Source organism: Electrophorus electricus, chromosome 10 (genome assembly GCF_013358815.1).
Source record: "Electrophorus electricus isolate fEleEle1 chromosome 10, fEleEle1.pri, whole genome shotgun sequence".
Lineage (NCBI taxonomy): Eukaryota > Metazoa > Chordata > Actinopteri > Gymnotiformes > Gymnotidae > Electrophorus > Electrophorus electricus.
This window is the reverse complement of record NC_049544.1, coordinates 7,403,549-7,427,618: the sequence shown is the minus strand read 5'-3', so window position 1 is coordinate 7,427,618 and position 24,070 is coordinate 7,403,549. Positions and strand designations below refer to the sequence as shown.

At 37.8% G+C, this 24,070-nt stretch overlaps 1 protein-coding gene across 1 annotated transcript; it reads left to right on the top strand.

The window, feature by feature from the left end:
* The first annotated feature begins 7,682 nt into the window (after window positions 1–7,682).
* clcn1b (chloride channel, voltage-sensitive 1b) lies at window positions 7,683–22,268 on the top strand. Its single transcript, XM_035530868.1, has 22 exons — window positions 7,683–7,848; window positions 8,156–8,287; window positions 8,368–8,496; window positions 8,844–8,977; window positions 9,262–9,339; window positions 12,485–12,563; window positions 13,835–13,960; window positions 14,107–14,191; window positions 14,271–14,372; window positions 14,572–14,656; window positions 15,228–15,377; window positions 15,774–15,843; window positions 15,964–16,074; window positions 16,210–16,423; window positions 16,552–16,685; window positions 17,108–17,289; window positions 17,419–17,494; window positions 19,978–20,054; window positions 20,551–20,595; window positions 20,731–20,835; window positions 21,187–21,273; window positions 21,491–22,268. Exons 1-22 carry the CDS (start codon window positions 7,770–7,772, stop codon window positions 21,875–21,877), a joined length of 2,667 nt encoding a protein of 888 aa, XP_035386761.1. The 5' UTR covers window positions 7,683–7,769; the 3' UTR covers window positions 21,878–22,268.
* The last annotated feature ends 1,802 nt before the right edge of the window (window positions 22,269–24,070 follow it).

Sequence of the window (24,070 nt, the reverse complement as noted above, 5' to 3'; positions counted from 1 at the left end):
ATAAACGTCTTTAGATTAATAAGATAAAATAAATATGTAGAAGAAGCTTATAAAACGTTAATAAACATAAATAAACAGTTAATAATTGCAATTATTTGTATTCTCACATATCTGTATCACACTTCCCATCAAAGGAAATCCTGTCCTTCCTCTATTTTATTCTATTGTTTTCTAGGCTTTTCACCAACATTAATGTTAGCAGGCATAGATAGGTTGTGAAAAAAAGGCATAGTGACTAGTAAGTGGATATTTGTCTAGGTCTTCTCTCTCTAGTGGACCTATGAACAATTTCATTATGTGAGTCATTATTTAAATATGGTTTCACTCTCAGCCCTGAAACTGGTTCTGTATGCTCCGATATCGCATCTTCCATGTTGAACTCCTGTAGGTAAATACTCATCTATAGGTGCCATATTTTTTCTCTTACTAGTGTTCCATATCCAGGTGAGTATTCTTCTCTGAATGGTTGACTCTCTTGCTTGATTCTTACAGGTATATTCCAGGTTGATCTTTATCAGGTAGGTATTTATCTCTTAGCTGATTCTCTTGCAGTGTTCTTCTTCTTAGAGGTGGGCTTTCTCTTTCACTTGCTGATTAGATTTCTCCTGATAAGTAGTCACTGGTTAACTGGCAACTCTGTGACTGTCTGTGTCCTGTAATTCTTCTCTCTCTTACAGGTACATATTGTTGGTTCTTTACATCGACTAGACATCTTTGTCAAGTGGTGTGAAGTCTGTCTTCTCTGTAATTTGGTATTCTGAGCCAGTAATATATGCTTGAATTATCATCTGAGTCAGCAGAACCGTCACATCATATCATATATATGATATGGCATCATATAGTCAGCCTAGCACATCATATAGTCAGCCTCTCATAGTGAGCTAGCACTTTTTATATGTTTGCAGTAATGATGATGTTGACAACATCAATAAATGTCACAGAAGGTAAAACCAAGGTCTGTGAAACTGGAGTTCATGGGTCCACAGTTTGGAGATTTAGATTTGGCTTTAGATTGGGCATTACAGAAAGGTCAGACCATTGCAACTAAATGTTGAACATACCAAAAATACTTTTTCAGAATCTGTGATCTATTAGAAATCTGTTGTTGTCTACATGGCCCCATATGATGGACCATGGTCCAAATTTGGTCACAATTTATGACTGGACAGTGATTACGTTTCACTGTGACATGAGCACCACAATGTTCTTGACTGAAATGTAGTTATGACTATTATGTTTTATATTGTCATGTTCACAGGACCAAAAAGTGGAATGCAATTTATGTGAGTTGATTGCATTTCAAGGTGATTTGCACTCAGTTCTGATACAAATTCAGAATTTAATTTATTGAACACACACACATTGTGTTTCTGTTAAAAGATGAAGTGACACTAAATCAATGCAGTGAATCTTACTTTTCATTTGGCCACCTTTTCCATTTGGCACTGTTTAAATGCAATCTTGTTTTCACAGTAATGATTGCATTTCAAGGTGATTTCAAGTTTGATCCCATTTCAAGGTGAACTGTATTTCTGACTTGAATTCAGCATTTAGTTTTTAAATTCCTCCAAGCATTTAATACATTTAATAGCAGTTACTGCTGCACAAGGGGGTCATACCAAATACTGAATACAAGGGTTCACATACTTTTGCCACTCACATATATGTAATATTGGATCATTTTTCTCAATAAATAAATTACAGAGTCTAATATTATTGTCTCATCTATTTGATTTGGTTGTCTTTATTTACTTTTAGGACTTGTTTTACAATTTGGTGATGTTTTAGGTCAGATTTATGCAGAAATACAAACTTCTGAAGGGTTCACAAACTTTAAAGTGCCACTCAAAGGTTTGCAGGCTCAAAGGTTATGAATAATTTTTAATGTGATGTTTTAAGTTTTAGGAAATTGTTGGAAATGTAACTAAATTATTCATTTGCTGATTTAAATGCTAATTTAACTTATTTCAGTCTTGGACAAACAAATGTGAAACTGTCTTTAGGAATAAATATTCTATTAACAAAATACAGCTCAGATCCAAGTCATCTGTCCAGCCCCAGCAAATAGCAAGTACTTTGACTAGTTTCTTATATGACCGATGAACTGGCTTTGTGAGACTACAGCTTTGTGTATTAAGGGCTGCTGACAGCACATTATCACAGGTACTTAGCTAGTCACTACTGCATTGTGGGCACTGTAGTTTCCTACCAACATATACAGTATGCTTCCTCTCCATCACATAAAAGGCAGGTACAGTTATTATTACCTGAATGTTTTCTGAAGGTGAAAAGGACACGGATAAGGAGGTTAAAAAAGGGAGATTGAGGTGCACAACCAAAAGAGAGGAAGAGGAGCATACAGCATAAAGGAGTAGAAAGAATGATGAGGGAACACATTAAAACCTGTGAGACAGTAATGAATTTTGATCAAAATCTGGTAAGAATGAAAGATGATAGCTGTTTGTTGTTCTTCTTGTAGTCTCAGAATGAGGTTATTCAGGATTAGGTATTTACTGATATATATTACAGTCATTAAGTAATGTTATTAATTATTAATATTGATGTCATATTACCTTAATTAATATATAGTGTCTAATTAGATAATGCTTTATAATCTTATACTTTATATTTATATTTAATAATAATGTATTTAATAATAATGTATTTTTACAAAACTTATCAATGTCAAAGATAAAAAAAAATGTAACATGGGAAATTGCTATTCTTTGCATTCAACTGAAGGTTAATTTTATAAAATGGGTAATGTTATTTTACTGAGTGACTGAGATAACAAGTAATTTTATGACATCAGTTATGGTTTAGCATCCTCTTTTTTTCTACCAAAAGTAAACACAATAAGATGCCTTTTCACTTGGCCATGATCCTGACTCTGCTTGAAAGAATTAGATACTTTAGTGATAATAATTTATTTATGTCCTGCATACTTATATCCTGCATAGATTTTTTCTTCATACCACAAGTAGAAATACATGTTGACAGAGAGTAGTGGATGTTGATATGTTGGAAACTATAGAGCAATTGAAGATGAGCCTTTGCTTTAACTTATGTGATCATGCTTTGCTCTGTGCATCTTTTTTTTTTTTTTTTTTCATGATGCAGCCTTTGCATTGGCACGCATGTCCTGATCTGTCAGTGACTGGGTCAGATTGTATCATTATCATAACCCTCCCTCTGCACCCCAAACACACCACACAGATACACAGAGGAATCACAGAGAGGAATCTATCATTATTATGTTTTTAATTAACTCCCAAAGTCACTGTGCCCTTCGGTTCTTGTGTCTGTTAGCGACTCTCACTTTCATGCTCTTTCTCCCCTTTCCCTTTCTCTGCCGGTTCTAAACCTTTTCACGTAGAACAATCGAGGGCTTTGTTGTTTTTCAGCTCTCTTATAACCTTCTTCTGTCTGTGTGCATTGAATGATAATATATATATAAGCTATATCTCATGAACTGAGCTTTTGTAACATTGCTTTTCTGTATTCCATCTTCACTTTATTTAAGCATTTAATTCTTAATAATTCTATCATCATGATACAAATTCTAATTACATGTAAAGGCAAAGATTTTTGTAAATGTATGGAGGTTTCCATGTTTAAAATTTTATAGGAGTGTGTTGGGGCTGTTCACTTTTGGGCATAAAATTGGGCTATGACCGCATAGAATATTTCATGTCACTCTGTATGTTTGCATGGCAAATAATAATTGCAATTTCTTGTCATGAAGACAGTTTAGAAGGATTTAGACATGATTCTCTAGATCATTAATAGATATAAAATAAGCTTGATTTTGAGTGAACAGGGATTTGAATTTCAATACCAACCAATAAACTCAACCTTACTTACACTCTATAATGAGGTATAATGGACACCTGATTTAAATGATTTAATAAGTTTGTTAATGTACATTAATTCTAGGTTGTACAAATCAGATCAACCATGGTGTTATATTTGAAATAAATATTACCTCACTTGATTGCTTTAACTGGAGCTAGACCAAATCAAATGTACCCATCTACACTAACAAACTGCCCCAGCTGTCAAGCTGCCAGCCGAGTGTCGGCAGACCCATAACTAATGGCGTCATTAACGCAGCTGACTGAGTTCATGTGGCTACTGACAAATACCTCAAACTTTCACCTTTTGGCCTTTTTGTTTCTCATGTCACAGACCTTGACTGTGACATAGACAACTTAAGAACTCAGACACATTCTTAAGCACTTAAAGCCACAATCAGGGTTTAAAAACAAAGTTTAAGAATGGACATCCTGCTACAATGTTTTTGAAAGAACAGATTTAGGGCATGCACCCCTTGAAACATCCGCCAGCTGCGCAAGAATCATGAATGAATTGCGACTCCATTCTTTGTAATATTTAGCATTAAAATCTAAAATGTCTGTAGTTTTCTTTGTGAGTATGTAATTCCTATCTTGATAAGTGTCAGTAAGTATTATACTTTTCCTATTACAGCAGTTCTGGAGACTGATTAGGAAACAATGCCACTGACAACAGGGTCTCTTTATTCACATCCACGTCTCAAATTTAAGTAGATAAAATTAAACACTGCCCTATTACCCTATTAAATTCAGTCACTGCCCTATTAAACTCCTGTAATTCACCTGGTAAAGAAGGTAGAACAATTTGCTAACAACAGCAAAATCAGGGGTTTGATTCTAAGGAAGCACACATAATGTCTACCAATAAGTATAAGTGTTTACTGATAAGTTGCTCTGGATAAGAGTGTCAAATACTGAAAATGTTAAATAAACCCATAAACTAGTTTGTCACTGCGCTGACGAGAATAAATGCTCCTTGAGCTCCGGTTGCAACAGGGAAAGGTTCATACTCACACATACAGCGTCTGATTGGCTGCAGACTCATTTCTGAATGATCTGATTATTCAAAATACATTTCACACAATTATTTCAATAAGCCTATCCTTAACAGGTTTCAATTTGAGCTCTTATTTGTTTTCTATGTAAGATAATACTATGTGATGATTTTAATGAAAATACTGTTTTTCTAGTACTGCTTCAGCTGAGAACAAGTATCCTTATTGTATAGTGAAAGTAGAAGTGAATGTTCAGGTAGAGGATAGAGCTTGTCTTCATGATTTTCTGATTAACACAGTTCAGGTATTTGTTCTGCTAGACCTGATTAATGTTTTAAAAGCTTTTAAACTATGAATAGTATATAGGCATTATTCACAGGAAAGGCCCAGGGACCTCTGAAAAGCTCATTTAGACAAGTCCAAAGCTGTGGTGAGATATACTATTCTCCATCTTCAAAAAATAATCAGTTGCAAAATGTTGCATTCTATGGAATACCTAACAGTTGATCTGCTATTGTTAATTTTAGGATAGGAGGGCTTAATATCAATGTACTCCATTAAAACAATGACAAATTGGGAGAAAATAAAATAGACTTTTTTACAGAGGGGTGACTGTTTCTGTGTATATTCTGTTAAACGTCATTCTGTTCTCAGAGGAAGTGTCTCTCACGCTGTCTGAAGGCCAATAAATGATCGTGCTGACCTTAACTATACAAAAACATCAACAGACAAAATTAAAGAGAGAATAATACTTTCAGCCTTGGCCACTGCAGGAGCTCCTACTCTAGCATGCCTTTCTCTCTTACTATTCACTGTCTTTATGTTGCACAATTGTGCTGATATATGGGAACATATAGTAAATATGAAAGGAAAATTAGATTTTGTAATCTAGTTTTTCAAAGTCCAAAACTGTCCCACTCCTACTATCCTTGCTCTCTTTTCTTTACGTATACCAATGAGTTTTGTGTGACTGTGTGTGTGTGTGTGTGTGTGTGTGTTTGTGTGTGTGTGTGTGTGTGAGAGAGAGAGAGAGGCAGAGAGAGAGAGAAAGAGAAAGAGTAGTTGAATTAAATGTTACGGATCTTCTTTCTCTAGCTGAAGGACTGAAGCTAAGGTTTGGATTAAATACAATCTCAATACAGAATGCCCAGGAAAATTACTGCCCAAGAGGTGGGTTGAAAAATTCAGTATGGTTAAATTCAGAACATATATTCCGAGGAAGGTTTCAGGATTTATTTAAATCAAATTTAAAAATGATTTGGAATGTGTTTGCGATTTTTGATGTAAACACAGTGTATAATTTACAAATTTCTGAATACCACTGGTAAAAAACAAATTTTTGCATTAAATTAAGTAAGGGGCAACTGGGTATATTCAAGTTTTAAATATATATAACTTCTTGAAACATCTGTTAAGTTGCACTACTAAAATAATAATTTTGATCAATTAATTTTTTTTTTCTGCAAAAAAGGCTCAGTAGTGTACATATACATTCAGTTTCTAGAGATTTTTATGTCCTTTAAAGGAAATCTGAATAATCCAGATGTTTTGCTCATTAAAAAGTGGTTCTGATGAAATGAAATTTACACAGATTTATCAGTTAGCTCAAATGTAGTCAACATGTTTGGTGTCTGATTTTTTCCTTTTTTAAGTTTTGCACTGGAGCAATCAGGCTAACCTACCTAACATAATAAATTCATATAAGAACCAATTATCATAATGAATGCTAAAATGATCATGCATTTGCATCTAATAGTCGTTCGACTAATACCATTGGACAGTGAAAAATCTTGTGCTGCAGCAGAACACATTCAAAATATTACACATATAATTCAAAGTAGAACTATATTATAATCGGAATCAAAAATCTTTGATTTTTAAAGCTGTACCTCTTGACTCAGTGATACAAAATTAAGGAAAAAATTATTCTGGATTCAGGATGGCTGCCACTAAGATACTCAATTATGTATTTTATGTATTTAAATCTTTCCTCCAAGATTTTTCTTAGAAGATTCATTAGAAGGATCCTGCTTCCTAAAAGAATGCTGTTCAACAATTTTATAACATTTTCATTTAAACAGTACATTCAAAAAACTTTACCTAAAATTGATTGATAGTTCAGATTAGTTAACTCCCAATCAAAAGGCACAATGATGCTGTTTAAGTTTAAAATCCCAAAGACACGTTTGCTTCATAAGAAAGGGATATTTGAAAGCTGCCAACAGTGCCAGCCAGCCTGGGAGAGTGAAAGGGAGAGAAGACATGTCAGAGGGCAGATGAACATGCTTGGAGGACTGCGCTGACTGCTGGGTGCTGTGCACATGACCTGCAACTGTCCAGCAATGCATCCCACTAAGACAGCAGGGCCAAGGACACTCTCAGACCCTCGCTATGAATGGCTGCTACAGTGGAATTTAAACTTGGTCTCTCATATTGACACTGGCAACTCCAGAAAAGCTGATCCTGAAGAATTTATTTATTTATTTATTTTACTTTTTACTGTGTTTTGGGAAATTAGGTGTTTTGAGTTGTAGAAGGAATTGAGATGCTGATCAGTGGATGCTGAAGTATCCTGATTTGCTAACCCTTTACTCTATATCTATATAGTGTATCCAGCTCCTTATCTAAACTGTTCTTAAATTAAAAACCTATATAAGTTCTAGGTCAGTTCTCACCAACAGTCTCTTCGTTTCTCTTTGCATGGACTCTCTCTCTTTCTATCTCTCTGTCACACACACTTTCACACACACTTTTCACATTTACTCTCTCTTTCCTTCAGGTGTATGGACAATACAAGGAGCAGGTGGGTGATTTTGCCAGGAGGGAGGCCGCACGTCTGCTCACGGAGAACCAGTCGAAGAAACATGCTGATAACACCAGGGCCCCCAGAAAGGGCTACAGCCGAACCCATTGTATCACCATGGAATCAGGGCCTGTGACCCCAGGGTTCAGCCAGTCCTCCTCATTAAAGACGTCCCACCCCTTTTCTAAATGTCAAGGTGGGGCAGGAGATCAGCAGTTTGGGAAAAAAAAACTGCTAGTGTGGGGTTACCCCCTCACCTCTGAAAAATGCTAATCTTACATCTTACCTACTGCAGAAGAAACTGTAAAACTGCTCATTGTTCTTCCCAAAAGTGCATGCTGATGCAGTTTGGAGGCTAGGCAGTGAAACCTATTTAGTATAGAATTTAATTAACTCCAATTCTGAACACAGTAAAATCATACATGAAAGTTGACCACATAATTTTCAGTGTTTAATACTAATGATTGTCTTACTCAATGCGGGTGGGGTTTTTTACTATGCAGACTGCTGTGGGTGGATCCAGAGGTACATAGTTACAAAGCTTGGTGAGGACTGGATCTTCCTGGTGCTGCTAGGGTTCACTATGGCTCTAGTCAGCTGGAGTATGGATTACGCTAGTGCAAAGAGTCTGCAAGGTAGACTACCCAACTCCATATCCGATAAACTAGCTGAGCTGTATTTAAAGAATAAAAAACACTCTCTCCTCTTTTCTCAGCTTATAAATGGATGTATGCAGAGCTGAAAGAGAATGTGCTTCTTCAGTATTTGGCCTGGATCACATATCCTTTAATTCTCATCATATTCTCATCTGTCTTCTGCCACCTGATTGCCCCACAAGCTATAGGTATGTACTGCATGTCCTGCTCTTCATTTCTTTTTCTCTATTACTAAAGTAGCCTACTCTCCTCTTCCTCCCCTGACGCTCAGGTTCTCCATTTCTCTTTAACTTTTTTTCTCACTCTTCCTTTTTTGATGGCTTCAGTTATGTTCCTGTCATCTTTTTTCTTCATATTTCACCTAAGTGAAATCTACCCCCCCCCCCCCCCCCCCCCCCCCCCCCCCCCCCCCCCCGGTGTCTTTTTCTTTCCACAAAATCCTCTTCTGTTAGTTGAATCTGAATGTGAACCCCTATTTGTCTTCACTTCTTCACATTTATGTTCAAAGATATTGGTACACATCTTTTGTCTCCAGGGTCTGGTATTCCAGAGATGAAGACCATTCTGCGAGGAGTGGTTCTGAAGGAGTATTTGACTTTGAAGGCTTTTGTGGCTAAAGTCATTGGTTTGACCGCCAGCCTGGGCAGTGGTTTGCCTTTGGGAAAGGAGGTTGATGATATATTCTCCTCTTATAATCGTTCCTCTCCCTTTTCTCTCTCTCTCTCTCTCTCTCTCTCTCTCTCTCTCTCTCTCTCTCTCTCTCTCTCTCTCTCTCTCAATCTCATAGTGTATCACTGTGCCATATTGTAACAGTTGTGTTCTCATAGTTTAGTTAAAAAAAAACCTTACAGAATGGAACATAATATGCTTGTGGAGTTGCCTTTAAGTTCTGTTTACCAAGTGAAAGCTAATAAACAACGTCATGGCCATCTGTGTCATTTTACAATTTACAGGGCCCTTTTGTCCACATCGCCAGTATCTGTGCTGTCGTGCTAAGCAAGGTCATGTCCATCTTCACAGGGGTGTATGAGGTAAAATTGCCGCCAGCACCTTGATGCCAGTGTGTGTTCAAGGCTGACTATGAGGCTGTCCTGGCATGATTTTGTCTCACGAGCATGTTCATGCTGGACCAGCTCTGCTTTCACTTCATTAATCTCTGCTCCACTAGCGATACAGTCAATTCTACCCATTTTCATTGGTTAAAGGCAATGGTGCTATTGTACTTAGTGACATAATACTTTATGTCTGACAGTCTGTCTCCCCTATCTATTTATCTGTCTGTGTTCTTTTAAAGGCGCCATAGAATGTTTTAATAAATATTTTACATTTTTTTTCTATGACGTATATATAAAAGGTTTGTGACTTTGGTCAGGGTGAAAAATGCCCAGATGCAGTTATACATGCCCATTTACAACCCTATTATTTGTCCCTAGAATGAAACAAACTGTTTTCTTTTTTTTTTTTTTTTTTTTAAAGCCCTTTTATGTGGGCCCCTCATGTTAATATCTCTTCCAATATTTTTCTTTAAAATAGAGTGCAACAATATGGTTCAAAGCTTTCCTGAATCTGTAGCCCTTTCAATTTTATAGATCATAGGAGTTATGCGCTTATGAATAGATTAAGAAACATATCATCTGCCTCTCATCATGGGATTTGTGTTTTTGTTTGAAACTGATGAATGGACACTAAGGAAATCACTAAGGACAACTACCCCCACAACTAAATAACCCTGCAGCCTCATCTGTTACACAATCAATTACTCCTCAACACAAATGAACCCCCAAAGCCCCTCAACATCTTCTACAGCTAAATTACCCCTCAACTACAACCACTGTAACAGCTAAGAAACTCCTCAGTCTTACACTACACTAACATTACACTAACATTCTTGGACTAACATTATGCTAACGTTCTTGGACTAACATTGTACCATTGTTTTCACAATAACATTAAAATAACATATTTGCCATAATGATCTTGGACTAATGCTAAAATAATTTTCTTGGAATAACTTTAGACTAATCTTTTCACAATAATGTTAAAATAACATTCTCAGAGTATTGTTATACTAATGTTTTTGCAGTAATGCTAAAATAACATTCTTGGACTAGTGTTCAAAGAAATGTTATACTAACATTCTCAGACTAATGTTCTATTAACATTATTGCAATGACATCAATGTTTTTGGACTAACGTTACACTATTATTCTTGGACTAACAAATGTACTCGTACTAACATTACCATTTTTGGACGAACCTTCTCAGAAATATGGTATTATTGTTGAGGGGTTATTTAGCTGTTGGGATAATTTTGCATTAAGACTAATAAAATGTAAGGTAGTTCAGGCCAAAGGGTTATTAAGCAGTAGGGATAGATGTCGAGGGCAATTTAACTGATGGGGAAGTTGTTGTTGAGGGGCTGTGTTGAGTTGAGGCTAAGGGGTAATTTAGCTGTTGGAGTAGTTGTGGTTGAGAAGTTACTTAGCTTTATATTGGTTTGACATGTTTTATGTTGGCTTACAAAGCAGACTGTTTGGTTGTTTTAACATTGATAAATTCTGTTAAATGAAGTTAATTGCTGTTTAAATGTAAAATGAAATCCTGAAATACTGTTAAATGATGTAAAGCACTTGATTAAATGTAAAAAGGGGTAGTGGGGTAGATGAAGCTGTTGTGGTTGTGTAGCTGTTGTGTTAGTTGTGATTGAAAGCAGTTAGATAGGATAGTTGTTCAGGAATATTTTGCTGTGGGGTGTAATTGTGGTTGGGGGCTAATTGGCTAGTTGTGGTTGAGGGGTGTTGCACTGTTGTTATTGTTTTAAGGGGTTTTTGGCCGTGGGGGTGAATTTGGTTGAGGAGTAATTGGCTATAGGGCAGTTGTGGTTGAGGGGCTATTTAGCTGTGGGCATAGTATTTGAGGGCAATTTGGATTATGGAGTATTTGTTGTTGAGCATATGGCTATGGGGTTTTATTTGTGTTAAGTAGTAACTGCCTATGGGGGAAGTTGAGCTTGTGGGGTTATTTATCTGTTTGTGTAGTTTTGGTTGAAGGGTTTTAGACTGATAGGGGTTATTTAGCTGTGGGGGTAGTTTTTGATGCAAATTTGGCTGATGGGGTAAATGTTGAGGGGCTGTGAGGTTTATTGGGTTGAGGGCTAATTGGCTGTATGGTTTTGAGGCTGAAGGGGTGGTTGTGGTTGAAGGTTATTTAGCTTTGGGGTAGTTGTTGAGGGCAATTTGAGGAAATCTGCACTATGACAAAACTTTGTGGAATATTAGTCCAAGAACATTAATGTAGTATAACATTAGTCTGAGAACTAATTGTTTTGGTATTTTCCAAGAATGTTAGTATAACCTTCGTCTGCGAACATTATTTTAATGTTATTGCGAAAACATTATTTTAACAATAGTCTGAGAACATTAGTATAACATTTGTCTGAGTACATTATTTTAACATTAGTCTTATAGTATAGCATTAGCCTGAAAGCATTATATTAACATGATTGCTAAAACGTTAGTATAAGGTTGGTCCAGGAACGTTATTATTGGAATTGTGATGCCCATCTTTTTAATTGTCCAGTGCTGAGCAAAGCCTTCTCAAAGTTGTCTGAGGTTTGAGAAACGTTCCAGAGTGAAATATGCAGAGCAAACTAATCACTTGTCTTGTTAAATATGAATGTAGCCATGCCTTTTACTGTTGAAGTTATACATATTTCTTAGGGTAGAACATGGGCTGGTGTATGCAAATTTTAGGGGCGTAAATATAATCAAGGATGTTACATAACAGTCTAGGATTTTTGGAATTGGTCCGTTTTATAACCCCATTTTACATCTGAGGGAGCCGACAACAAAGTTTGAGGCTCACAGTATGATAGTCCAATATACAGAGCTCTCTTTATTCATGCCAAGGTAAATACAGTTTTCCATTCTATGGCACCTGTAAGCACTCCAGCCATCATTTATTTTTTATTGAATCAATTTCACCCTCTCTTTCTATTTGTTTTTGTGTTCCCATCTTCATGCACCTCTCCTTTAACTCTGCCTTATATTATTATCTATTTCTATTCACATTTGTTTTTCTCTATCTGTCGTAATAGTCTTTACTGGTATGAGTAAGTTTCTCTCTTCATCAGACTGTATGTGTATGTCCCTGCGCTCTTTTCTTAACCCCGGCCAGAATAGCGCCCATGTTCAGGACCTGCTGATTTGTGCGTGTGCAGTGGGAGTGGCCACCTGTTTCGCCGCCCCTGTGGGAGGCAAGTTATCCCTATTTTGGTCAGTGCACGCTGCATCATGTACACAGTATGAACTCTCTCTACTAAAAGAGAACAGCCAAGATCACTCATATATTGCTTTTGGAAATGATTCCTGAGTAAAACGTAATGTTAGGTATTCTAAGTAATAGTAAGAAATATGCACAGTAATTCCATCACTATAGTATACTCCCTAAGTAAGCTGTCATACAGTACCTTTCTTTGTATTCACAAAATGTACAAGCAGACTGCAGTGTAACAGCACTGATAGTTTTGTACTGCTCTTGAGTATGTAAACCCAGTCATACAGACATGGTTATTAAGGACAGATAATGTAAAGCTGGTGGGAGTCCTGCTGCGTAGACAATGTGTGTACAGTGCTATAGAGGGCTTGGTCTTGGCTTTGGTCCTATGCTGCTAACCTGCTGAAATGGCATGCTGGCCTCCTCAGTATGATTTATTCCCTTCCTCCGTTTGTTTTCCCGCTGTTGCCCTCTTTTCTCATTCTCTTTATTCTCTCCTGTCATGCCAATTCTCGCGCTTCTTTCTTCATTTTCCTCTTTCATCATGCTTCTCTTCCACCCACACAACTGCCTCTTTCTGCCATCCTCAATTGGTACTCATCCTTGCGCATCCCTCCATTTCTGTGCTCTCTCCCCCACTCGTCCCTCCATTACCCATCTTCTCATCTCTCACCTCCATAACCCCCATACTCTCTCTTTCTTTCTCTTTGCACCTCTGTCTCTCTCAGTAGAACCCCTATAGTTACACTGATATTCTGACAGTGGGGTGTGCCGTTGGGGTCGGCTGCTGTTTTGGAACTCCTCTTGGAGGTAAAACAGCTTTCCCTCCCTGTGTCTGCCTTTCTTGTTCCCTTTTCTCTCCTTTCACATTGCAAAAGACATTTTTCCCACCAAGTTATTTAGCTTTTAAATGGTTCAGTAATTAAAAGACAAAAGCTAAAATTAATTGTTATTGAATCATTGATATTTGTAATCATTACTTTGGTCTCTTTCCCTCTTCCTCCTTTTCTGCATGTGTCTCTTTGTATACCCAGCTCTCTTTTTTCATGTTCTGTTCACATGTTTATTTCCCACCTTGTGCCCCCTCTTCTGTTTATTCATCTTATTTGTCCTTATACCATCTGTATCCTTTTTTACCCACTGGATCTTTCTTACTCACTGCATTCCTCATATTATCCACACCACAACCTCTCTGTGACCCCTTCTCTCTCTCTCCCTCTCTTCTCCCTCTCTCTTCCCTCTCTTCTGCAGGTGTGTTGTTCAGTATTGAGGTCACGTCCACATATTTTGCGGTGAGGAATTACTGGAGAGGATTCTTCGCAGCCACCTTCAGTGCCTTTATATTCAGAGTGCTGTCTGTGTGGAACAAAGATTCGGGTTGGACGAACACAGAAACCTGGTTTAATAGTCCAATATAAATGCACATCTCACATATTAATCTTATTATATGTCCATTGCTAGTTCAGTCAAGTGATAAGTCATTTTCGTGAGGATGGTATAATTAATTGTATCTATTTTCACAGTCACAATTACAGCTTTGTTCCGCACAAACTTTCGAATGGACTTTCCCTTTGACTTGCAGGAGCTGCCAGCATTTGCTATAATTGGGTGGGTTAAGCATCATGTGCAGAACAATTCAGTTCAGGTTCTGTGGAATCTTTATTAATGATGTGGTCTTCTGTTATAGGATCTCATGTGGATTTCTGGGAGCATTTTTTGTCTATCTCAACAGACAGGTTGTGCTATTCATGAGAAGACCAACAATCCTTGCAGGCTTTCTCACCAAACAGTGAGACTTTACCTATCACACATGCATTGCTTTTTGACCCGATGTAAATGTGGTCTATAACCTTAATTCATTTACCATTTACACAATTACTTGTTATATATTACTTCTTTCATACAATATCACTATATCGCTATATCATTATTTTAACTTAACCCAAATACTTGACCCTTATAACAAGTTGTCTGTTTGTTTATTTTAGCCGGTTGATTTACCCTGGTGTGGTGACACTGATTATTGCCACCTTTACATTCCCTCCAGGCTTTGGCCAGTTCATGGCTGGCGAGGTATGGTGTCCTGTGTGTGTGCTTTCTCTGTGCCTGTTGGTAGAGTGAAATGGTTCACTCATAGCTCAGAGCTCCAGTCTGTACCTTTACATGGTTTTGGTTCCTCTTGAACTTGCAGATTTCAAAATTCAAGCTGGGACTTTTTGTCTTCACTGTTTTAAATTATTTTTGAATGATTGCCAGTCAGTGGCACAGGCTGGAGATAGTTTTATAGCTTTCAAACAGAAATGCAAAAATGCATGGTCCTGACTGGTTAATCCTTTTTGTCACCATAACACGTTAGTCAATAAAATGTGGTTAAATAAATTAAGGGATGCCATTTGACATTTGGGGTGCAAATACTGTGTCAAACAATTATACTTTATATATACAGTATTAGCTGCACTGTATGTATGTTTTGTAAATCCTCCATTAATTAAACACCATACACCAATGCTACCAGTAACAGATACTACAGACACTACAAATTATAATTGCAATGCATGAAGGTGTTCCAGAAGGACTGAGCATGTAGGTGTCTAAATTAAAAGAGTAAAATTACTACTTGTCTTACCTATCCTGGTGTATAAAGCTGATGCCAAGAGATTGCATCAACTCACTCTTTGATAACTTCACCTGGACAAAGATCACTACTCCACCCCCTGGCCTCGGCCGCTCCACCGTCTGGCTTCATCCGCAAGTCAATGTCTTCATTGTCCTCATTATCTTTTTCATCATGAAGGTACACATTCACTCACCATTCACTCACCAATGCATATTATTTTATAGACAAAATGAGTTTATTTATTTATTTAGCACAATGCATAGACAAAGCAATGTATCACAAATTCATGACTTCTAATTATAAGCTCTTAAAGCTTATGTGAGGTTTTTTTTTTTGTAATTAGTGATGAGATATATGTCTCAACATTAATAAAGTAATTATATCCTAACCTATTTTTAAATTGTGCCCTATAGTTTGTTTGGAGATTAGATTTATACTTTCTGAGTCCTTAAACACATACACATGGCCTTGCAGGGTTCATTTTAAATCCTTCCTAAAGCCTATGTTAAAATACTAAGCTATATTATGACTTGTTTTTTAATGACTGCTTTGTTATCTCTTTTTGTGACTCAGTTTTGGATGTCTGCAGTATCTACAACAATGCCTATCCCATCTGGTGCCTTCATGCCTGTCTTTGTTCTTGGTCTGTGGGTTAACATAATGATTAACCATCATCCAATAAGTTCCAGTTTGTAGCATAATAATTATTTGGAAGGGGACAAGCCTGATATCTGACCAGCCTTAAATGTCACTGCATACACAGGAGCTGCCTTTGGCCGCTTGGTGGGAGAGATCATGGCCATACTGTTCCCATCTGGAATTCTGTTTGATGACATTATTTACCAAATCCTGCCCGGAGGCTATGCTGTAATTGGTCAGTAATTATTTCCTGCCCACTAAATGCTATCTCCTCATGTACTGCAACCTTTTAGCTGTCTGCTTTATTTACCTTATGTCATCATCTTTTTGTGTTTCTGGTTGTGTTTTTATGCAACACGTGTCCAAGCAGGTGCAGCAGCCATGACCGGTGCGGTCACACACACAGTGTCGACAGCTGTCATCTGCTTCGAACTGACAGGGCAGATCTCTCACATCCTGCCCATGATGGTGGCTGTGATCCTGGCAAACATGGTGGCACAAAGCCTGCAGCCCTCTCTATATGACTCAATCATTCAGGTCAAGAAGCTTCCCTACTTGCCTGAGCTTGGCTTTGGACACATCAGGTACCATGACAAAGACCAAAGGCCAGAACTGCAGCTGACTACTCATTCACCTTATTCATTCTATTCAGACTGTTCATTTTAAGCAGTTGTAATTGCTTCTTCACTCTCTGACCTCTCATCTTTCTCAGTAAGTATAATATTTTTGTGGAGGACATCATGTTGAAGAAGGTGAAGTTTGTGTCTCTTCAGTCCACCTACTCTGAGCTTCTTCACCTTCTGGAGACCACCACCTTCAAAACAATCCCACTTGTTGATTCTAAAGGTGTGCTTGCATCTCTCCCTCTCTCTCCATCTGTGTGTGTATGAAAACATTGAAGAGTTTCTACAGACCTTGAAATTCCACATGCTTTGAACTGTGTCTAGTGGGAAATCAGGTCATTCTTAAAGAAGGACTGAACCAGTATATTGTTGAACGGTTCATGGCAGGTACTGTGAGTTTGCAGGCTACCTTTGGGTTTTATAAAAGAATAACCTGTCTGGGTGTAGCGTAAAGAGTAAACGATGATACACTTTCTAGGTCAGTGCTCTGTGGGTGACATTTTGTGCTCATTACACCTGATTTCTTTTTATATGTATATCTCTAAAAATATTACACATATTAATAAGTATATTTCTGTGTGACCTTATACAGCCACAGAATGTATACTTATATATGATAGATGTTAATCATTCCTCTTTCTCCAGAGTCAATGATTTTACTGGGCTCTATTGAGAGGTGTGAAGTCCAAGCTGCCTGTGACTGGTGGTTATCAGAAGAGAGGCGGGTTTATAACCAACGTCAGGTTACACTCCATCAGGGGTCAAAGGTCAGATGGGAGTCTTTAACATTTATAGATGAAGAGGGAGAAGAGGAGAACAGACAGAAGGTAAATGTAAAAATGTTAAAATGTACTCAAAGAGCAGCTGTTGTTGCAAGATGAGGTTTAGTTTTCAGTTTATTTTAAACTGTCTATAATACAAACATTTTTTTCTCTCCAATTTAAAATTATTTGTAGAGAAGCACTGAGACTCTAAATGGCCCACTGACATCTGAAAAACCATCAGAGGACTCCACCAGAAACATGAGTTCTGGTGAGTCTGGTTCAGGATCATAGTTTCTAATACTACTCTTTTAATGATGTGCTATATAGTTAGGCTAGATAATGTACATTTATAAAGATACTACACTGTTACAACCAATGGGGACACTAGCTTGCTTTGTGTGATGTGTCATTATATTATTATTATAATATATATTATTATAATATAATTGTAAGGTGGGCTTGAACCTAGGTCAGTTAGGTGATAACACCAACAGCCTACTGGGTGAGCAACCACACTCTAACAACAGCGGGCCCGTGTGTAGAACAGTTAGATCTTGGACCAGGTAAAACAAAAGGAAAAAACTAAACACCATGCCGAACATGGAAAAAGGGGGCTCAAAGGACACCATGGGAAGAAATGGCAACCCCGATACACTGGGGAAAACCAAACTAAAAATTCCCAAACAAAACCAGAAAACAGGGAGGAACTTGAATGGCTAAGGGAAGCCTCAGGAGAGAGAGACAGACTTGAGAAGGAAAACTGGAGAGGGGAGGGGACGTGTAAAAACACAAACACCCTCGCAGGCAAGAATTGAGGTGTAGCACGAGGGCTCACAGGCCTCAATACCTGAAGTTACTGGCTAGGAGCTTGGCTCAGAACTTTGGCAAAAACCCAGCATTGAATGATTAGGTCACTGGGTTTAAATAAACTATAGCCCAGCTGTTGGGTGTTAAACCTGATTAGTAGTATGGTTGACTCAAGGCCTCCCTCTGGTGGTCAGAGGGGGCTTGGGCCTGGTGCCAACCCTTACAATAATATTATATAATATTATTATTAAGAAATGACAAGGAAGCATTTGGTGTGGTGGATGGCGCAAAACCAGTAAAGCCAGATGGGTCTTTGAAAGTGAATTGATTGAATTGCATCTCTAAATTGATTTGAGGAAGTAAACAAGGTAATGAAAACCGATACATTCGTTATTCCAAGATTAGAAGATTGTATTAATGAAATTTGTCAGGTCCAAATAGTATCCAAGTTTGATCCTCTCAGAGGCCATTGGCAAATGCCTTTCACAGACAGGGCTAAAGATAGGTTTGCTTTTTGCACTCTTGAAGCGCTCTGTTGATGCTGTATTCTTCCATTTGGAATGAAGAATGCTCCAGCTATATTTCTGCAGTTGTTGGACATGGTAAACCTTGCTGATGGAAAATTATGTTGTGGTTTGTAATGCATCTTTACATGAGCACTTGGAGCATATGAAGCAGCTGTTGGCGTGGCTAGAGACAGTAGATTTGGTGGTAAAGAGATTTGTACGGCCCAGTTAACTTGTTCTAATTTTGGCAATATAGCATTTTGAGTTTTATCTAGCTAGTGCAGGTGGTGAAAGAGTTTTTAGTTGGAGTTGAATTCTACAGCCATGCAGTTTAACAACAGTGCATGTCCTAGGGAAGGACATGCACTATCACATTGTTGAGGAGGTAGCTTTTGATAGCTTTAGATTTAAGTTATATTCTTATTTTATAGTAGGAAAAAATACATGCACAGTTAGTGTTAGTTTTACTTTATTGAAAAGTGAAAGAAAAAAACTAATAATTTACTGAAAGAAAAAAATGAAAGCTATTTCTTTTTTATAAGGGGGAAGAAATGTTAGGATAGATAAGATAAATATTTTACAGACGCTACACTATCACAACTGAGGGGGAGTAGCTTGCCTCCATTATGATATGTCATTATGACATAAAGATTAGAGAAGATGTCAAGGGAGTGTTCAGTGTTGTGGTTGGTGGTATTTTTAAACTGGGATTGTACCTCTTTCCTCTGGATTGCCTTTGATGTTTGATGTTTTCTTCAGATTTTTTTTATTTCTAGGTTCACTATAAAACTATAAAACACCAATATGATTTCTTGGGTATTAGTTGTTCTGAATTCCAGAGGTAAGCTGGTATTTCCCCACTGTCATGGAAACACCTTTCAGACATCCTGACCTACATGCCCATTTCCTCAAACTGAGGTTAGGGACTTCAGCTAGTTAGTCTAGAGTAATCAGGAACCTAGACTACAAATTAATGGATGTTATGTAGGCTGCTGGCAGGAGTTCATAACAGCATTTATAAAGGAATAGATCAGAAGACATTTGCCATTAGTGTAACAGGCTCGATCACTAATATAATCAACACTCATATAATCAACCCAAGCAGTAGTACTCAGTCCCATTCCCCTAGTCCCTCATTGCAGGCCTATTCTCATCGTCCCCATTCCCCTAGTCCCCATTCCCTTAACCCCTTTTCCCCTAATCCCCATTCTCCTAGTATCCTTTCCTCTAGTCCCCCTTTTAGTGTCCTTCACAAGATTGCTAATTATAGTTTGAATGGCCTCACTAATTGTCATTGCAGATGTGTGGTATTTCTATCTGTCCAGTGCTTTGACATTTGTGTGGAGTGATCAGAAATGATAGTGTTGTTTTAGAGCACATAAGCAGAATGGTTCATGAGTGGACTGACAGCAGTGTGGTGTCTCATCAATGATTGCAGGTGCTTTAAAATCCATGCGGAGTGCTATTCATCGCCTTTTCTCCACCACATCCTCATCAGAGCAGGCTGAGACACAGGTGCGTCTCACACATTCTGGCAAAAGAGGAATAAGTGCCAGCAAAGTGATTGTGCATTGGTCTGCTTACAGACAGCTCTGACTCAGACCTTCCCAGGATGCTGGGATCTGTGCTGGCAGACAAATGATGATATATTCTGTGCTCTTATATGTCAGCTGTCATTACTGTGTTGTCTCTGTAACACTAGGTGGAGACAACATTCCTCATTTTCTTATGCGGTGTTTTTCAGTGCAGTGATGCTATATTTTGGCATTACCTGCTTTCTAGGCAATTGGAGCACTGCTTCTCTAAGGAAGTAGCTCTCACCAGTAGGACACATGAGGAACTCTCTATGAAATATTTATAGTTACAATGTATAGTTACAAAGGGAAAAAGCTGAGGTGCTTATTTTAGTGTGACTAATGAAGCAACACTACCCTACAAATTATTCCCTGTTTGTCTTTCTATACACATACAAAACTACATAGCATGTTTTCTCTCTTATTCCATTCCATAGGACACCTTGCCATCTTCTGTAACGGAGAGCATGACTCCAGAAGAGGTAAAGAAACAAATAATTTAAGATCCAGTCAAGTTACATTACCTGAATCAGAGTATTTATTCCTTTGATTATCCACATATTTAAATCACTCATGGTGACATCACCACTCAAAACACTTCTGATTGCCTTGTGCAGATCAAAGCTTGGGAGGAATCTGAGCTGAATAAGTCAGTTGACATTGATCAGATTCGCATTGATCCTGCCCCTTTCCAGCTGGTGGAAAAAACATCATTGCATAAGGTACCTTCACCTAGCTTTGCAGGCTGGAACATTGTTATTTTCATGCAGGCATTTATAAACCAATCAAGTCATTAATATAACTAAAAATACATTGGAAATTTTTAACGTTTGTCATGTAAGCATGCTTATGAATTAGGAAATAACTTCCAGTATTATCACATCAGTACCTTGCATTACATATAGTATCCATTACTGTTATGCACTATTTTAAATAATACTGTTAAGTTCCATTAAGGCATGTTATATACTTTATGCTATCTCTCTCTCTCTCTCTCTCTCCCTCTCTCTCTCTCTCTCTCTCTCTCTCTCTCTCTCTCTCTCTCTCTCTCTCTCTCTCTCTCTCTCTCACACACACACACCCTCTTCTCTTTGTTGGGATTTAGTCATGCCTATGTCACCAGCACAGGAAAACTTGTGGGAGTTGTTGCACTTAAAGAGGTGAGTATCTCATATATATATTTTCCTATATCTTTTCCTCTTACTTTTGGACATTATCATTAATTATCACTAAATCAGAATTCTGGGATTTTAAGTAAGACCTTTTACTGATACTGTGTGTGAGGATGTATATGATTTCATGCCATTTGTATGTAAGTATGTAAGTATGTATGTATATTGCATAAGTATGTGAAGTCCCTGTCTGACCATCTCTCAGCTCCAGAAGGCCATTGAGGGTTCGACTCGTAGTGGAGTGCGCTTGCGGCCTCCTCTAGCCAGTTTCAGAGATGCCAACCACAAGGCCCAAAAGCCCTCTCGCCTGTCTTCCGCCCCTTCCCCACCCAGTGACAGAGACCTGTGGAGTGTACAAGAGAAGAGAGAGGCGCACAGCGACCGCCGAGCCAAATCGACCCAGGCCACAGAATCAGAGTGCTGGGCACTAACAGCAGCCATAAGCACTAACAGCAGCCATGCAGACACTCCTTCCCAGAGGCCTGGACCCTCCCCTTCCTCCCCTCCTCTTTTTCCTCCCATCTCTCATTCCTCTATTGTCTCCCCTAATGAGAGATGTGAGGAGAGGGAGAGTGGCAAAAAGCCTGTTTAAGTTGTTGTTCTTCCCCACAATCTCACGCCTCTGCAGGGAGGTGCATTTGGGGACATTCTCAGGCTCAAACATAGCTGCCTTCAGTTATACATGTGCTAGAGAGGTGTCCAGTATGACAGCAGGTGTTTTGTTTTTTTTTAGGGTGATTTTCTAATCTTGACACTGAGCCCTTGCTCTCACATCCAATACTCTTGCAACTGCTGGCTCAGAATACCGACAAGTATCTGTAGCTTTTCTGTAGTACCTGTATGCTTTTTCAGCTTACTGAGAAGCCCACTTACTGTGTTCATTACCAAGATGATTCACTAGATTATTTCCTATTTTTTTCAATTTTGATTTGTGATTATAGTTTAGACAGATTTTTTATGGCATAATTACTGGTATCCTTAAAATGTTTAATGATATATATATATATATATATATATATTGTTTTGCAGAAGTGCTGACACTTTACACCAAAATAAACATTTAATCATTTAAAAAAATCTTCACCATTCAGCATTATTTTTCTTTGTTTATTTTTGTTGGTTATTCATTATTGTTGTCTGGGGAGATGTTTAGAGTAGGAAAGGATTTTAGCCTGTGGTTTAGGAGATTTTTTTTCTCGTGCAGGAAAAAGAAGAAAGGAGAGTGAGAGGGGTGGAGAAATATGGAGAGAGAGAGGTGAAAGCACAGTGGAAGAACCATGTCGTTAGACCCTTCAGACAAGCATGCATAGATATAAGCATCACATATCAAAATCCCACTTACAATTATTAGAATCAGTTCATTCCCAAATGTATTAATTTTCTTCTGTATAGCACATATTTGGATCACATCTATTACAAATGTCTGAATGTTTACATTGCTTTTAAAACAGATTCATGGATAATAATGACTTTTTGTTGTGATTCTTCCATAAAAAAGAGACAGCTCGGATTAGAGAGGCAGAGACTGCCAGACAGAGAGAAAGAGAGGGAGAAAGAGAGAGAAAGAAAAAGAGCAAACTTGAGGTTAAAGAAGAAAAAATTACAGTCATGCCAACATACTACTGAATTGAAAGATGGCAGTGAAAATCAGTTCAACAATCTGCAAACACAAAGAGTAATATTGAAGAAAAAACATTTGGCTTCTCATTATTAATTTATTCATCTCATCATATCTTATCTTACATATAAAGCAATAAATTAACTAAGAGGAAACATTACTCTTCTTGTCACAAGACTGTGACCTGTCTGACTTAATTCACTCTTGATGCCTTGTTTAACATATTTGACTCATATCACTATAATGTTCAGTTTGTATGCCAAAGAGTGAGACAGGTAGATGACTGTGCTGTATTGGATCAACTAAAATTAAAAGAACGAATTGAAACAGAATTTAGCTTGAGTAAAATCAGCCACTGTGGGTTTAAAAATAAGTTCCCACCCAAAAACTGACAAGCTACCAAATTCAAGGACACCAAGTTTGCTTTCTATTTCCCTTGCTCTTTGTCTTTCTTTCTTTCTTAGCAATACAAAAATTATTATTTCACAAATATCTGTGAAGTAGAGAAAACAATTCAGTAAAGGATATAGCTTCAGTGAATCAAAAACCAATCAACCTGTAGTAAATCAAGGCCAATATGACCACAAGCTCACTCAACACAGAGTGATGTCATTTAAAGCAATTGTGCCTACGTCACTAAATAATAAGTACTATACAGGCTGCAAAGTTAAGCTTCTCCCCCAAATTATTCTTAAATAAATAAAAGAGCACATATTATTTACTGGGCGCTACTATCACCTGAGATGGGCAAAAGCAATGAAAGTTCAAGAGATCACTGAAGTTCATAGATGTTTAAAAACAGCTATGACGTAAAAGCTTTGCCAACATTAAATGCATTTTTAATGAGTACACATCAGTCAAGTGTTTAATGTTCGTTCTGCCTCCAGGCAATGATGCTATAGCTCCTCTACAAAGAATTACTATCAAGAGTTACAAGTGATGTTTACATTGCTTAAACAGACACTTCCATGTAGCCTTTGTTACCAAATGCTTGAGTAAATTGGATATAAAGCCACACACCCTCATGCTCACACACAGGTATTTCCTCAGCCCTTCCATTGTGCCCAGTCTCCATGCCGTTCACAAATGCCCAGCAGAATGACATGTGCCCCGACACATACTGGAGGGAGTGCTTACAGTTCTGTAGAAAAATAAACATCGTCCCAA